The 17,935-nt window shown below is 46.5% G+C and overlaps 1 protein-coding gene across 1 annotated transcript in view; it reads right to left on the reverse strand.

Moving 5' to 3' along the window:
- Nucleotides 1-1,201: 1,201 nt before the first annotated feature.
- Piwil4 (piwi like RNA-mediated gene silencing 4) overlaps nucleotides 1,202-17,935 on the reverse strand; it is a 37,438-nt gene continuing 20,704 nt past the window's right edge. Inside the window, exons 10-20 of the mRNA XM_005371688.1 lie at nucleotides 16,572-16,689; nucleotides 14,933-15,044; nucleotides 12,983-13,167; nucleotides 10,469-10,541; nucleotides 8,863-9,063; nucleotides 7,693-7,796; nucleotides 5,033-5,103; nucleotides 3,806-3,964; nucleotides 2,513-2,636; nucleotides 1,975-2,122; nucleotides 1,202-1,318 (exon numbers count right to left, since the gene is read on the reverse strand). Coding sequence (XP_005371745.1) covers nucleotides 1,202-1,318; nucleotides 1,975-2,122; nucleotides 2,513-2,636; nucleotides 3,806-3,964; nucleotides 5,033-5,103; nucleotides 7,693-7,796; nucleotides 8,863-9,063; nucleotides 10,469-10,541; nucleotides 12,983-13,167; nucleotides 14,933-15,044; nucleotides 16,572-16,689 — 1,412 coding nt within the window. The remainder of the gene's footprint in view (nucleotides 1,319-1,974; nucleotides 2,123-2,512; nucleotides 2,637-3,805; nucleotides 3,965-5,032; nucleotides 5,104-7,692; nucleotides 7,797-8,862; nucleotides 9,064-10,468; nucleotides 10,542-12,982; nucleotides 13,168-14,932; nucleotides 15,045-16,571; nucleotides 16,690-17,935) is intronic.

Genomic DNA, 17,935 nt, shown 5'->3' on the forward strand with positions numbered 1-17,935 from the left:
GGGAGGACTCCAGTAGGAGTGCTGGTGAGCAGGGAGGACTCCAGTAGGAGTGCTGGTGAGCAGGGAGGACTCCAGTAGGAGTGCTGGTGAGCAGGAAGCACAAGGGAGGAGGGCTAGTGAGCAGGGAGCACTCCAGCAGAGGGGAGTACTGGTGAGCAGGGAGGACTCCGGCAGAGGAGGAGTGATAGTGAGCAGGGAGGACTCCACCAGGGGCGGAGTGCTGGTGAGCAGGGAGGACTCCAGCAGGGGAGGAGTGCTGGTGAGCAGGGAGGACTCAGCTGGGTAGCCGTGGTGCACCCCTTTAACCCCAGCACTTGGGAGGCAGAGAGGAAAGGGATTGGTAGTAGCTGCAGAGGAAGATGGTTTCTGTTTTAGGACATATGAGAGAAAGACCTGTTTATATGTCAGTGGGTCAGGGAGGAAAAACTGGTGATCTGCAAACAGAGACGCCACCTTTTGTGGCTGGCAGGGGTGGTTCTGGAGCAGAGGTACAAAGTCATCCACTATGGGCTTCTTAGTGACAGGGAGGCCACAGCACGGGAGTCCTGTTGTGCAGGTGGGTGCAGCTGCACCTGGCCAGGTCCTCTCCTGGGGCTTCTGCCTTCCCTGAGTGGGAAGTCAGGCTGGGCTCCACCACAGGGCTGCTGCTGGGCCAATGAGATCCTGTCACAGACCAAGTGCTGGGTCCTGCTTCAGAGGCAGAAAATTCATTGACAGAGGGTCCACTGGGCATGTCTGTGGCACAGCTACTTTAACTCCAGGTTCAAGTCTCTCAACTTCCCAGTAACACCAAACGCAGACATGATGCTCATATCGTCTTTATTTAAACCACTCTACAGACTACGTCACAATGTTTAGAAAACTCTGAGAACCCCAGGAAGTTAGAAGTCCCTTAGCCACCATCAAAAGACCAAACAAACATTGTTTTAAAACTTAACTGTTTTAAAGTTAACTGTGGTGATAAGTCCTAAATGCCACAGTAGTGAGAATTCACTTAAGCATCCGGAAAAAAAAAAAAAAAACCAAACACTACAGTAAACAAGGACAAAGTTCAAGGACATGGATGGAAAAGCCATTACTTAAAATTAGGTTCAACCCTCTTTAGGCAGCAAGAGCCCTGAGCTTTAGGCAGATTTGTACAAAACACAGAAACTTCCCCCCCCCCCCACATCTCCATCGAGCCCTGCTATTGGCCCAGTGCTTACAGGTAGAAGAGATTATTGGCTAATTCCAAACTTGGTTCCTTATGAATGCTTTGTGCCACCAGGAAGGTCAGCTTGTGTGCGTACTGGCAGGGTGCAGGGACACTGATTAAGCCCTGGGGAGGAAAGGAAGTGACAGAACTGTAGAGATAAACCTGTTTGTCCTTCAAAGTCATTTTTTTTTAATTAGTCGCCTTTTCACCTACTGGTGTGGTTACTTACCCAATAGAGTGTGTCCGACATAAACGATAACTAAACTTAGCCAACAGAAGGCAGCCCCACCCACTGGAAACTTAAGCTCGCTGGCAAGATGGGCTGGTGGGGGCGGGGGTTTGCCTCAGTAGTGGGAGCGGGGAGATACACGTGCCCACCTAAGCTTCCTGTGATCTCGTGTTCTAGAGGGGCTCAGAGCAAGCCTGGGCCTAATGCATAGGCATACAGGCAGACCATGACTTTTAACCTCACCAGGGACAGTCATGCTGGCTTCACGTCTCTCGTGTGTAGCACAAACTGACAAAACTGCTATCCCCAGTCTTGCCTGGGGTACTGAGTGGGATTAAAGTCCTGTGGGGACCAAACCTGGGGCTGTTGAGACGCCTCCTGCGGTTCTACTTCCTTGACTGAGTGGGCTCCTCCAACCCTGAATTTAAGGACTCCTGTGTCCACTCCTCCCTGTGAAGTCAGGAGTAGGGAGCAGGAGGGAGGGAAAGGGCATGGCCCTAATCTTTAGCATCACCCTAATCTTTAGCTTCAGTGAACAGCTGTTACTCACCTGCCAGTTGTAGTAGAGATGGCATAGTTTGAAGGTCAGTCTCTGCATGTGGTCAGGCTTCAAGCCATTGTCGTCATAGATGACGTTATAGTATGTGGGACTAACAGTTCCCCTGTTAGTAGTCTGGCTGACCAAGTAGAAGTCATACCTGCAGAGAAACGGGGGAGTGGAGAAAAGCAGGGTCAAACTGAAACAATGTCAGTCTGGGGGCGGGAGGTTCATTAGAGAGCCAAGCACTTGCTGTGTGTGCAAGCCTGACACCCTGAGCTGGGTCCTGTAGCACGCATGTCTACACAAACAAAGTCAGACGTGGCTGTATGCCTGTCTCAGCACTGGGGAAGCAGGGACGGCCCAGCCAACCCCTCATCTCCAGATGCAGTGAGAGACCCTGTCTCAACCAAGAAGGTGGGGTGCAATCCAAGACATCTGCTATCAAACTCTGGCCTCCACACGAGCGTGCACACCTGTGCGCACACACACACACACACACACGTACAGATACACACACACACACAATCAGTTTCCCAGTGACACTTGCCACTCAGTGCGTGTTGCTTCCGAGTCCACAACAGTGCCGAGCGGGGGGTTCTTTACGGTGCGGTCTGTCTCGGAGAAGAACCGCAGCAGGCATCTCTTCCTCACCACAACCACTGAGAGTCTGCTGCTGCCGCCGCCGCTGCTGCTGCTGGTGCTGCTGGTGCTGGTGCTGCTGCTACTGCTGCTGGTGCTGGTGCTGGTGCTGTGGCTGTTGCTGCTGCTGCTGCTACAACCGAAAAGGTGGAAATAAGGGCACTGAGACCCAGCCAAACAGTTCTGGGTCTTTCTGGTCAGTTTGTAAGAGAAACAAAAGGAAATTCATTCTAAAAACACCACAAAACAAAATAAAAGTCACCGACGAATCCTCATTCTCTAGACAGACATACAATTATTCTCAGTTAGGGTCTATCTGGATTGGTAACAAAAAAGAAACTGTCAGTTTGGCTGTAGCTGCAGGTGGCATTGCCAGTATGCTGTCTGGCTTTCCCACCGCTGTACCAGGAACAGCCGGAGCCTCTGCCATTCCTCTGTGGCTGGCGACCATGGGGCTTTGGCTGACCGTGATGGGAGTGTGTCCATACCCAGATTGCCTGGGAATAAGACAATCCCTAAGAATTTTGAGACCCAGTCTGAGAGCATTGTCCTCGCTCTTTCCCATTCTAGAATTTTCCTTGCATCCTCCCTCCCACAAAAATCACTGAAGAAAACTGCTCACAACATGAGATCTAGCAGTAAAAAGTGACCAGGGCAGCTCATGATCAAGACAGTCTGGCTTCTGCCTGCAGAGACTCCCTCGCCCGTGTTCATGACTTATCTGGGTACTGGTGGTTGCATCAGAACCTCTGTATCTGTGTTAATTTCAGACTCAAATTTTAGATCACAGCTCCCCGTCCCCAATGGAGGATTAATACATACACAGCATCTTTGATACCCTGACCCCTGCTAGCTCTTGGAAACACTCTGCAGCTGCTTACCTCACGGTGCCTGACTCAAGCCCCCCAAAAACTTACAGCACCAGGATATTAGTATTAGACTATCTGAACTACACTCCAGTCTCAGAAAAATCCATCCATGTAGGTATGGCACAGAAACACAGCAAAACTTCACTGCCTAAAAAATAAGTCATATTGACAAAGCACTCATTCAGGATCATGGCCATACACATTGTGAGTGTCAGAGAGGGAACAGAATACCTGGATCATGGCCGTACATGTTGTCAGGGTCAGAGAGAGATGGGGAACAGAATACCTGGATCGTGGCCATACACATTGTGAGTGTTAGAGAGAGGGAACAGAATACCTGGCACCTGAGCCACACTCAGCCACGCTGCTCAGCAGCTGCGGGATTTCATATTCCAGCACCGCCTTCAGCTGCCCGTTCCCTACGCCATCTCGGTACACGATTATCCGCGAAGGCAAATCATGGTTGTGCTTGTACCACTTGTTGAGAGCTCCTGGAGAGTGTTAATAAGAAGAGAGTGATCAGTCAGGGCTACCAAAAATAACATCACGTTTAAGTAACTTTGCTTTTTCAGATCACGGTAAAATGAGAAGACTTAGTTTTGGGTTGTATCTGCAGTAACATAAAAATGGCTAACAAGACTATTCCTTTATCTCTGCTATCTGAGCAATCACAAGGGTTTCTGTGGCATAATACACTCTTAAATTTAACATATTTCTTTAGCCAAACTTGAATACTGAAGTGAGAAAACAAAATTTAATTCACGCAGTGGACAAATGCCTAAAACCAAATTAACACTAATTCAACTTTAAGTCTTCGAATCTGCTCGAGACAAGCTGGATTTGTTGGTATCATCTTCTTCCCTAATGAGAATAAATATGAAAACACAAGGAAGTGACTCCGGAATTCTCTCAAAGCCGCTCCTCACGCCGACTCCCGATCTAAGTCTCACAGATGGGACCGAGTCTGAACCATCTCCACCCACTCTAACCATAACCTGCCGCGGAGTAGGCACCAGATGGCAACTCCTCCATGAGAGAGGCTCTCGGTGGAACGGCTAAACATGGGCCAAGTTTCTAAATGAGGAGAAAGTCATAGGATGCGGTAATTCCTTTTTGTGTGTAGAGTGCATAATCTATTTCAGGAGCCTTTACTGCCTAGGAAAGGGGTTTGGTTTGACAGAAGACAATCACACTTCCAAGAGCAAGCCCAGCAAGGATCATCAAGCTCACTTAAAAGACATCCCAAGCCCTCAGGTTTCGAGACCGGAAACCATAGATGAGAACAAAGCAGATACACATATACACATATTGCTCAATGGTAAAGGCCACAGTGGCTGGGGCTGGAAGAGGACACTGTTGGCTAGGGTCACCTGCGTAACCACACGCTCTTGGCTTGGGGCGTTGTGCTCAGCACACACAGCAACACAAACACTACACTGTTAATTTATCTGTCAGCACACAGATGTGGGGTCTCCAACTGGGTGAGAGCTGAAGGTCTGGCATTTGCTGCCAGCAGTCTGTGGATTTGGGGTGTCCCCAGAGCCCACCCCATCAGATACCAGTCATGCAGACTTTTAAGCAATCTGCAATGTCGGCTGCCCTTCTCTGGAGAACACATCGGGAAAACCACCTGAAATAAACAAAACGCAAACGTGAAACATAATGTCCAGACCCCGCTACAACACACCAGTTAAGTCATAGACAGACGCTGGCCGCAAACACTAGGCTCCCAACTCTGCATGCTGTCTACAACAACCCTACTAAATGGTCCTCTTCCTAGCCTAAAGCCATCCTTCAGTGCTGCCATCTGCATTCAAACCCTGATCAGGAACTCACTCCAACAGCTACCTGTTGACAAATCCAAACTTGAACTTCTCCACCTGCAGCAAGAGAGTTTAAAGGGCAGTCCTTAGCACCTCCTAAAGATAACAAAGGCCTGGAGCGCAAGCAGTGCAGACACAGGCTCACACCTGCACCGCAAACCATGTGCTAATTTAGCACATCGTCTGCTCATAAAATATTTAGAGATTCCTCAAGCTTGAAACCAGTCCTAGCGATGACTCTTCAGAGTTACCATCTCAACAAGACAGCGGGTGATTTTGACAGTGGTTAATTAGAGGTACATGGGAAATGAAAGTCAAGACTTAGTGTGTCAGGACATGGATATGTAGGGTCCCCTCAAAAGGCTTGAGTGTTGGAGGCCAGCTCTTCAGCTTGTGGCACTAGGGAGAAGTGACTCTTCCAGAGGGTATCATCGGATTGACCCACAGAACCGAGCTGAACCAACAGGTAAGTGTGCTCTGAGGAAGGAGGCTTTGCTGGATGCAGGTCACTGAGGACACACCTCTGAAGGGTATGTCTGTCTCTCTCGACCCAATCTCTAGTGCATCTTGCTGTCTCTGCCTCCTGCTGCCCTGAGGTGAGCAGCTGTGCTGAGCGTAGACCCAGATGTTCAACCTCATCTCAGACCCAGAGGATGGGGCCGGGAGACTGCCCGACACCTCCGCAGCACGAGCAGAATTGGGTTTTCCTTCTCTAAGAGCTGTTCTCAGACTCCTCACACCAACAGGAAGTGATTAATACATTTTGCCATCATTATCACAGTTCCCTATCTGTAATTAAGGTAACACAATTACAAATGCGTCTCAGTCTCGAGTGACATCAAGATGGCAGAGCAGGTGCTTTCTCAGATCCGCTTGAGAAATGACTGACGCTCTTACAGGAATCACACACCACCTGAAATGAGTTGTGTCCGTGCAAGCAAGGTGTTTACTCTTCCTGGATCTTACAAGTGCAGCTCCACACCTACCACTAATTTGATGGAGTAAATCAAACTGAGACCAGGAAACAAAGACTTTGCAAGCAGCTGCTATGGCCTCAAAATATATTATTTAATTAAAAATCCTGAAGCAATTCTAGGACTACAATGTAACAAGAGCCAGAAGCCTGTTCTAGGCTTTTCTACCTTTGTCCCGCCTTTAACAGCCTTTTGCATGCCCCGCACATGGAGCATGTCCAAGTGCTGACAAAGAAGAGAACTGCATGTACAGAAGCATACACTTCAGGTTGCAATGCTGATGCTCTAATGTGACAGAGCCCCACAGAAGCCTTACTAACTAGTCAGTCACTCTCGCCATCTTATGGGTAACTACGGGGCTTGTACGTAACTAGACCATTGGGCCTCAGCTGCAGAGTGAAAAGCAGACCAGGTAGAACTGAAAGCAGTCTGTTTTCAATTCTAAGGTGTTTTATATAGTGCATGAGCACTCCTCACCCACACTCAGAACAACAGACATAAGGCTTCCCAGCATTCAGGATCCAGAGATGTGGCTGCAGTACAAACAACAACTCACCCCAGTGAACGTGCAGAATGGCTTTAAACCGAGGCTCCATTTTACTTTACTAGTGCCGTGTAATTCATTAATTTAACTATCTACATTTAAAATAGGAGTAAATGATAAAGACTGGTATGTATGTCATAAGTTCGTCAAAATGTATTAAAAATCTGGTGGAGGAGCAGGTGAGGTGGCGCAGAAGATAAAGGCACTCAACACCAAGCCTGACGACCTGAGTTCAATCTCAGGTACCAGGTGGTACACGGAGAACCAACTACGGTCTTCTCCTACAGTTGTCTTCTGACCCCCACACACCATGGCATTTGTGTTTCCATATACATGCATAAATTAATAAAATATTTTAAAATATAACAGAATAATCATGGGGTGAACTGATAAAGTATATTAAAAATATAATTAAACATCTATACCAATGGTTCTCAACTTCCTAATGCTGAGGCCCTTCAATACAGTTCCTTATGTTGTAGTGACCCCAACCATAAAATTATACTACTTCATAACTGTAATTTTGCTGCTATTATTAATTGTAATGTAAATATCTGATATGCGACTCCTGTGTAGGGGTTGCTTGGGGTTGCAACCCACAGGCTGAAAACCACTGGCCTATGCTATTAATATGTGCTACTTTAAACTTCAAAGCACATTCTAACAATAATTTTAGCATATATATACACACATATACACATACACATATATACACATAAATATTGGAGAATTTCATGGTCTGTTCCTAGATGAAGGTAATTGTATTTCTCCAGGGTTAGCCCCTGAGAGGTTATCCAGCCCCAAGCTGTCATCCCTAAACACATATTCACATAAGCAGTCCCAAAGGGACTCAGAGGGTCAGGAGGAGCTTACGGTACCTGGTGAGCCTGGAGTTAATGCTGGCTACAAACCCGACAACTGTCACATCCTTGTTGAGAGCATCTCTGCAGATATCAACACCCACCACCATCAGGGACTTCAACTGTTAAATGAAGGCAGTTGTGATTTAATGGCATAAGCATTTAAACAATCTCTCCAGTTAGCACATTATTCACATTAAGCTGTATGCCCAAGAAACCAAGCTCCAGATGGGACAGATAATTAAACCAGACACCAAAGAAAGAAAGATGGAGGAACATCATGATAGATACTTCGCTGAAGGGCCTAACTGGCCATCTGCCTTCTGGGAGTGGGTGAGGGGCAGAGGGGGGCAAGGAAGGTGACAGTTCCTCCATCCTCTACCTGTTCAGGAAGATCTGAAGATGAACCCCACTCCTGTTTTCCCGACTGCTGGCTGAGGCTCCTCGCTTAGCTATGACCACATTCGCGATGGCTGAGGAGGTACGAGGGACAGGCAGCATTGCTACTTCCCACTTGCTCACTCATGAGGCATCTGGTGAGTATCCACCACAGTGTGGGCAGTTCAGAGAGCAGGCTGTGTTCCCTCCGGGTACAAGGCCACTCTGAAAAGGCACACTGTACTGGACACACATCCAGAGAGCAGGCTATGTTCTCTCTGAGAAGGCACACTCCGCTGAACACATGTCAAAGTAGAGACTATGGGACAGGGCTTAAAATGGCAGCCAGGAGAACCCAAACCAATCCTCCCCCAGGTCTGTGACACCTGAGAGTCTCTCCCATGAAGTTCGTAGGCAGCTAAACAGAAGCTCCTTGAGAGGAGGGGTGTGCCTCACCCCCTTTTGGAACTACTCTGCCAAGGCTTGTGCAATGCCTATCCCAGGGGGAGCTCAACCACACACATCAGAAAGAGTGGACCACAGGGGATCACAGGTTTACACGCCCATTGTATTAACAGCCAGAAGCAATTTGGATCCAACCAAAAGTATGCAGGAGACACTTGTTGGCTGCCTGCACATACCACACCAATAAATTCTCTAAGGAAACTGGGCATCATCAGGAGATCTGAGAACTAGCCCTCTGTCCCCAAGCTATCAACGGGTAACTGAGACATTGGGATCACAGAATACTATCGCTAATAGGTTCTGGAAATGACTGGCCATGAAAAAGGAAACTGTGCCGGTCCTCACCGGAATCTCCACAGCCCACAGCTCGCCACCAAGTTTGCAGGTCATCTGCAAGGCGATCTTGGTGGCCACACTCATCATCATTCCTTGCTTAGTCAGGGTCCGGGAGAGCACACACTGGCTTGGGATCGGGCAGTCAGAGCTCAGGTATTTTTTAATGGAGTCATAGTAGTTCTTCTGATTAGAAGGTAGAATGCACATCACCTAAAAGCAAAAGGACACCAGATCAAACACAGCCGCTTACACTTCTGAACAGCTTATGGGCAACATGTAAGTGGAGGTTCTCCAAACATCCTGGAAGCTGTTTAAACATTCTCTGTCTCTGAACAGGTCTGGTAGGAGAGTCAGGACAAAAGCATGAATTCTCTAGATACCGTGTGCCCTATGTGCCCAAGAAGCAAAAGCAAACATGGCTGTGGATCCCTTAAGTTGGCATGGAGCCATTGATAAGTGAATCTGTACCACTTGAAATGCCATTTCACTTGGCCAGTTTCCCTCCAATTGTACCCATCACCCTGGCAAAGGCAGCTAGCTACACGGTATTCAAGCTGTGGATACAGCCATGCTTCCTCCTCATCCTCTCCTGAACTCAATAGTCTCCTCAGACCTCTTTCTTGTCTGCTCTTTCTCCAAAGGTTAGCTGGCCACCCTGTGGTTCTTGTTTTTAGGACATTTGTATCAAGAACAGTCAAGAGTAAAGGGCACCTTGTAACATACACTCAAAAGGTTACAAAAAAAAAACGACAGGAAATGCCAGGAACTCTGGGTTCTGGGAAAAATCATAAATTTTTGTGCAAAGAAAGGTTTGCACTTTTCTGTACAGTTTTACATTCATTGAATTTAATGTTCTTAGAGTGAGAATTATCTTCATTTACTATACTATCCATTGAAGTGTGTGTGTGTGTGTGTGTGTGTGTGTGTGTGTGTGTGTGTGTGTGTAGCAGACAGAGATAACCACAGCAGTCTGCAGGGAAACTGAACAGTTATGCAGGCAATTGCATGGCTCAGCTGTGGGGGCCCAGGCCTGAGAGATGAATAAACTACAAATTTTTATTGTAAATAGAAAGCTTTCTACTAACAGGGAGGCCAATCTTAACTTTCCTGGAGTGTGATAAAATCATCCTTAGGCCCCAGTCTGCAAAGTCAGCAGACTTTACATGCATGCAAAGAAGGAATAGAGGCACACATACACTGGCAAACACACATGCAGGCAAACAAAAACCCATGCACACATGGGTGTGCATACAAGTGAGTAGGCACATACACACGGGCATGCACACACACCACATACAGGAGTACACACACATACACACACACACACACACACACACACACACACACACACACACACACACAAACAGGCAAGAATCAGCTTTGGCCTCCAGGTCCCTGCCCTGCTTGAGGCTCCTGTTCTGACTTCTTCAGTGATGAACTATGATATGGAAGCATAAGCCAGACAAGCCCTCTCCTCCCCAGAATGCTTTGCTTCATCACAGCAATAGTAACCCTGACTAAGACAGACAGTATGTTCAGAACTTTTTTTCAGACTTCAGACATAAGAAAGTATAAACATTGTGCATCTAAAGCCCAGAGCACAGGCCACACTCACCAGCTGCACATCAGGGTCGACGTGGAGCTGGATGGCTCGGAGGAACGCTGCAGGTCTTTCGTCTACTTTTATGCTACATGGAAAGATTAATTGTCCCTTAGTGACATGCGATCATGGGGTGTTAGAAAAAAAATACTGATGGGCTCTTTAACAGACCAGCCACTTTATGAAAAGAAAAATCCCTAGAGAAAAACAAAAACCTATCCAATCTAGTTTCTCCAGGACATAATATGTCAAAATACTCAATGACCATTCGGTTAGCATATTAAAATTGGTATAAGTAGAAATTTTCTCAACTGTACAGAATCCCCTTAGTTAATAGTTCTGCTATTCAAAAATGGGTTAAACATGAACTTCTGACATTTCAAACCCATAGCTTAAAATGTCTGAAGCAGGACTGAAATTCCCAAAATGCCTCAGGAATCAATTAATGGCTAAGGTTTTCGACTAATCCACACAAATCCCAAAAGAGGTGGTGGCGGCCATGTTTGCCCTTCCCTAGGGACAGCCTGTCAGTTAGCAAGTATTCCCAATTACATAACTGTATAGGGGCCAGAGGTTACAGGAATGGTCCCTACATATGGACATTGGCCAGTCTAGTCTCTGGACATGAAATAAAATTATCTGCTCCCCACAGGCGGTGGAGAGGGGGAAAGAGGAAGAGTCTTGATGCTCAGTGGCCTCAGTGCAGGAGGCCCAGCATATGGCAGGATTCCTGCCCTCTCCTAACAGCCACCTGAAGGACTGCAAGCCCTGCTTCAGCCAGTCAGTGGTTTGAACTTTCCCAATGCAGACTCTCACACCCCAGCTCAGACACAGGCGTCAGCACCAGATAGACATTTTAGATGAAAGGGGCCGGGCATGTGACTCTAGCAGGCAAATGGATACTTCACAGATGAGGTTTGCTGACTGTGACTGCCACTTCTCTCCTGCTGTGTTAACTCTCAGCTTGGAGACACCAGAGAAGGGGAAACCCGAATCTGACGATTTGTCAGCAGATTCGGTAAGAAGAGGAAAATTCTAATGTGGTGTAAAAGGAGACTTTGGGAAGAGCTGTGGCTTTGGATGCTACATATGCTGCTGACATAATTGTTAGTGTTTGCGGAGTAACTTCCCACAAGACGATAAGCGTGAGTCTGGCTCTCTACAAGTACATCAAGGTCAATTTCATGGCTAAACGATGTGTAGTCTTTTGAGCTTGACTGTGTCTGTACACATGTAAATCTAAGTCCCTTGCTTCTTCATTCCTGGCAGCCAACTGAGGATCTAGTGCTCGGGAGTTAACATGCCACAGGATGACCTTGGTTTTTCGTTTGTCAGAAAGCTTTCCTAACATGCATCTTATCATAACTTTTTGAAGCCTAAGTTCTACCAAGTCAGCCAAGAAGTGCAACGCTTTCTTTTTTGTTTGTTTGTTTTGTTTATTTGTTTGTTTGTTGAGTCAGGGTTTCTATGTAGCTTTGGAGCCTGTCCTGGAACTGGCTCTTGTAGCCCAGGTTAGCCCCAAACTCACAGAGACCCACCTGCCTCTGCCTCCCAAGTGCTGGGATTAAAGGCGTGCGCCACCACCGCCTGGCTACACTTCCTTTTTAATATCATGTTTGCTGTTAAGTTTTATAAACAACTGACCTGAAGGGTTAAAGCAGAGAAGACACCACATGGACTATTCAAAATATAGACCCAACTGACAGTGAAAGATTCTGAGGGAATGAGACTTGCCCATAAAACAAACTTTTACAAAGACAGTAAAATATATTTTAGGGTTCTTAAAGATTTAAGTATTTTTGTTTTCTCTATATGAGTGTTTTGTCTGCATGCATGTCTGTGTACCACATGTGTGCCGGGTACCTTAAGAGCCAAGAAAAAGCCATCAAATCCCCTAGAACTTGAGTTACCTACACTTGGGAGCTGCCACGTGAGTGCTGGGAATTGAACCTGGGCCCAATGCTCTCAACTGCAGAGCCATCTTCAGCCCCTAAATTTTAGCTTTATAAAGCAATTAAATAAATATAAAGTCTATCTTCTTGTGACTACTTTTGACATTTTAAGAAATATTGCTCCCCTCTCCCCAAACAGAAACATCAATGATGGCCTGGAAAGATAGCCCACAAGTTAAGAGCAAGTATTTTCTTTCAGATGACTGAAGTTCATTTCCTAGCGCTCCCATTGGGTAACTCAGAACCACTTTCTGACCCCACCTCTGCCTTACACAGCCATACCCATCATTTTATACAGTCAATTTTTAAAAAATAAACATTACTGAAATGAATGCTCTTTTATTTTTATTGAGACAGAGGTTCTCTGTGTAACAGCCCTGGCTGGCCTGGAACTCACTTTGTAGACCAGGCTGGCCTTGAACTCAGAGATCCACCTGCCTCTGCCTCCCAAGTGCTGGGATTAAAGGCATGCACCACTACTACCTTGTTTAAAATGAATGGTTTATAGATATGCCAGGCATTATTTTCAACTTTCAAACCAAATTAATATACACAAAAAAATTCACCGTATTCTCACATTTTGGGGTAGCTCACATTAAACCCCATGGGACCACCAACTCTCCTCAAGCAGCTCAGGAGGCCTTCAATCAGGTTCTCAGCCCTGCTGCAGCATATGACCAACCATCTGTTCAAAGGCTCAGAACTCAAAACTCTGCAGGAGCGCATATCCTTGGACCAATCAGCAGCAGACGCGGGGTGACACTGAGGAAAACCGAGAGCCATTTAAAAACGCTTGTCACAAGAACAGCTAAAAGCTAAGGATGAGACACTATGCCTCTCACAGGACACATGAGTTCCCTGGATGCAGAGGCATCGGGAGTCAGGCAAGGTCTGATGGGTCCTGTGTAGGTCACTGGGAATGAGACATACTGCTGGTGTCTGACTGAAAAAGAAATCTCGGCGTTCCCTTCCACCTGTTTGTCCTTTCTCAAGGACATTAGACTTGCAGCCTGTCCTCTTTGGACTTCTTGCTTAGAGCATTCAAAAGAATGACTACGACGCTCTAAGGTTCACCATGCTCTGAGAGATTAGGCTCACAGGCAGGGGAGACTATTTTAGTGAGGAACAGCTACACAGCAGAGCAAAGAGGAGGCTGATAGTGGTTTCATACATGTGTGCATGTTAGTGTGTGTTCTAAGTCCCAGGGATCCCGTGCCCCTTTATCCCTCTGGGGAGGATACAGGTGTAACTGCTACACCTAGGTCTCCATGGCTGCTGGGATCTGAACTCAGGTCCGACTGAACCATCACCCAGGACCAAGGCCAATAGTTTTTGCAGAAGCAACGTGATGTTTCTCAGTTTTTACAACCTGAAGACTGACAGCAGAGAGAAGCGCTGAGTCAGGTGGCAGTGAGGACAGGTTTAGAATGCTTTGTCTTAGCCAAGCACTGAGCTCCAGTCGCGGCCATCTGCATCAGGTGTATGGCTGGGGCCGAGTCACAGGAGACTTAACACACAAACAGTAGGGAAGGCTGACCCCTCTATGTGCCTACACTGGGAACCACGCTCGCTCCCGTGTGCAGGAGCCCTGCTCGCTGACCTCACTGCTGCTGTTGCTCTGTAGAGACCACAGTCCAGGACAAAGGGTCCACACACCATTAGTGCACTTGAGCCTTAGGGTCTGGCTTCAGAAAAAGCATGGGTCAGGAAGCTGATAACAGCCATCTGTATTCAAGGGGCCTCTGCATTTTGACGCCCCTTTCATTTCTTCAACCAAAGCTCAGATGAAATGTGATTTCTTTGTTCATGTCTCAGCCCACTTCTACCCAAGCACTGTGTCCAGGGCTGAGGTCCGTATGAATCGCTGGCCTTCTATGTGAAACTGGACAATGTCAGCTGTTAAAGTCAACCCCTCTCAGTTAGATATACTTAGGTGATCACACATGCTTGTTTTATGTTCATAAGAAAGAGATAGACAGCCATGTGTGATTTGCAATGGTTTGAAATAGCAGCTATAAAAATACCCAAATAGCCAGGCGGTGGTGGTGCACACCTATTATCCCAGCACTCAGGAAGCAGAGAGCAGAGGTAGTGGATGTCTGTGAGTTCAAGGCTGGCCTGGTCTACGAGTTCAGGACTGGCTCCATAGATACTAAGAAACCCTGTCTTGAAAAATCAAAGAGAGAAAGAGACACACAGAGAGACAGAGACAGAGAGACAGAGAGAGACAGAGAGAGAGACAGAGAGAGAGAGAGAGAGAGAGAGAGAAGAGAAGAGAAGAGAAGAGAAGAGAAGAGAAGAGAAAAAAAAGAAAAATAAACCCCAAATTTAAAAAAAAAAAAAAACCTGAGTCATGCCCATTGGATGCTGCTAAATCCATGCAACTAAATTAATACCAAATAGAAAATCAAAAGAAACTCAAAGTCTTAGGACAAAGACAGGAAAACAAGCCCCATTACCCTGCTAAGTGAGCCATCGTCCACATTTTCAAGCAAACCCTTCCAAATGAAAAGAAATGACAGCTCACTGTGTGGTCCTGCAGCAGTATCTTCTCAGAAGGAACTACTCGGCCAGTCAGGGACATCTGGTTTCCAAACTGCAGTCCCCAGCTCTCAAGCTCAAAGCGAACCACTTGGTTCCTGCAAACAAAGTCATTTCCAGTCAGTGTACCTCTGCTGAGGGCTTTAAATATCACACGTAGAATATTATTGTATCATTACTGCTGAATTATTTAGGGGTGATTTTCTATCTTTTACAGTTTCTGGCTTCTTTTTCTCATGATATCTATAAAATATATATAAATATTTATTGTGTCAACCACTGTGCCAACGAAGGACAGGAAGGGAAGGGAGGCTTGCAGTGGGGCACAGGGGTTCCAAGGCAAACCCAGTTTCACAGATGACCTTGAACAGGCTTTCTGAAGGGCACAATGTAGATACTGTATCATACACTTGTAAAGATTAAAAATGGCAAGACGTATTGTTTACCGCAGGGCTGCCTGCTGCCGCCAATCAGATACCATCCCAGAATAAACCATTTAGCAGAGGGACTATCTGGAGTTGGTATATACAGATTTCTCCTGGGAACATTTGACTATATTGGCTTGGGAGCAGATGGGGAAGATAAAAGATGGGAGACAGGAATACAGCTTTATCTTCCAGACAAGACATTGCTGTGGAATGCCCCTCTGAACGCTGTGAATACATTTTATCACCATGGTTAATAAAGAAGCTTTGTTGGCCTATGGCAGGGCAGAATACAGCTAGGCAGAGAAACTAAACTGAATACAGAGAGAAGGAAGGCGGAGTCAGGCAGAAGAAGCAAGCCGTCAAAGAAGCAAGATGTGAGGTAACAAACCACGAGCCTCATATTAAATATAAAATAGTAGAAATGGGTTAATTTAAGATGTAAGAGCTATCTGGAAATATGCCTTTAGCCAAACAGTGTTGTAATTAATATAGTTTGTGTGTGATTATTCAGTCTGGGCAGCCAGGAAATGAAAAAGCAGACACTGTTTACAAACCATGGCTGCGGTACACGTGAACCCACCGTGGGGTGGCTACCTGTACTAGACTAGTCTATCAGTGTGGATGGGGGAGGGGCTCAGCGGCCTTCACTCCTCCTCCTGGTGCCTTGAGCAGTCAATGGCTGCTGAGAGAGGGGAATCATCTTCCTCAGTGGCATAGACACTGGTGAATTGTCCTTGATCAGATACCCACACACCCTTCTGTAGGCAACGCAAACTAAACACAACGGGACACCAGAAAGGTGTGGAAGTAAGAGGGTTTCTTGGGAAGAGGCTCAGCGGGACAGACAAGAACAATGGGGGACTATGATCAAAGTACATTATATATGCGTATATTTCATGTACTTGAAATTATTAAGAAATTTTTTTTTTTTTTTGCTTTTTCGAGACAGGATTTCTCTGTGGTTTTGGACCCTGTCCTGGAACTAGCTCTTGTAGACCAGGCTGGTCTCGAACTCACAGAGATCTGCCTGCCTCTGCCTCCCAAGTGCTGGGATTAAAGGTGTGCGCCACCACCGCCCAGCAGAAATAAGTATTTTTAACACAAAAAAATAACTTAGCTTCAGGAAACTCATACGCTACACTTTGTGGGAGGAGAACCGAGGAGGCCAGCCTTAGCAAGAGAACCTGTGGCGTGTACCTCTGCATGTCATCCACAAGCCGGGCCAGCTGCTGCTGCCGCGCCATAGGACTGAGCCGAGTTTCTTCAGCCACTGCCCTCATCAGGTGGAAATCTGAGGTTGCCTGGCTAGACATGCCTGTGAGAGGCAAGCAAAGAGATGCAGAGAATGAAACAGACAGAAGGGCAAGATTCCCACTCAAATTAATAAGAGGACTGTCTACAGAGCACTGCACAGAGGGAGGCAAGCCCAGGGTCATTACAATTCTCATAGCTGAGTGCGGTGGCTCACAGGAGCTCTGGGCTGGCCTGGGCTGCAAAGTGAGCACAAGGCCAGTCCAAGTTACATTATGAAACTGTCTCCTCTCTATGGTGCAATGTTTTTGCTCTTTTCTCTTCTGGCTATTTTTTTTCTTTTCATTTTTTTGAGGGGTCTTCCACCCAAATAAATCACATATGGAGACTTATTCTTAGTTATGAGTACCTGACCTTAGCTTGGCTTGTTTCTAGACAGCTGTTCTTATCTTAAATTATCCTTTGCCTCTGGGCTTTTTCCTTTTCTCACTTCTGTAAATCTTACTTTCACTCTTCCTCCACGGCTGCCTGCGTGGCTGAGTGGCTGGCCCCTGGTGTCATATTTCCTCATTGTGCCTCCTCTTCTCTGGTTCTCCTGCAATTTGTTCTCTCTGTCTGCCAGCCCCACCTATCCCTGCTCCTGCCTTGCTATTGGCCGTTCCAGCCCCACCTATCCTTGCTCCTGACTTGCTATTGGCTGCTCCAGTCATTATTAGGACCGTCAAGTGTTTTAGACAGGCAAAGAATCACAGCTTCACAGAGTTAAACAAATGCAACATAAACAAAAGCAATACACCTAAAAATAATATTCCCCAACACCCCCCCCTCAAAGAAGTTTTGGGCTGGAGAGGTGACTCAGTTGTTAAGAGCACTTGTTATTCTTCCAGAGGACCCAGGATTGATTCTCAGCACCCACATGGCAGCTTATAACCATATGTAACTCCAGTCCTAGGGAATCCAATACCCTTTCTGACCACCTTGAGCACCAGAAACACATGTGATACACTTAGGCAAATCATCTGTATACATAAAATAAATAAATTTGGGAGCTGGAGAGATGGCTCATCAGGTAAGAACACTGGCTCAGGCAGACACTCGGGCAGGCTCTACTACACAGTGAGAACTGACACTCGGGCAGGCTCTACTACATAGTGAAAATTGCTTTTTGGAAACTGGTGGATGAAGAAACTAAGGGTCATTCTGATCTTAACAAAATAGCCTGATCCAAAAGAAGAAGAAGAAGAAGAAGAAGAAGAAGAAGAAGAAGAAGAAGAAGAAGAAGAAGAAGAAGAAGAAGAAGAAGAAGAAGA

The sequence above is a fragment of the Microtus ochrogaster genome, unplaced genomic scaffold, assembly GCF_000317375.1.
Source record: "Microtus ochrogaster isolate Prairie Vole_2 unplaced genomic scaffold, MicOch1.0 UNK121, whole genome shotgun sequence".
Classification (NCBI taxonomy): Eukaryota; Metazoa; Chordata; class Mammalia; order Rodentia; family Cricetidae; genus Microtus; species Microtus ochrogaster.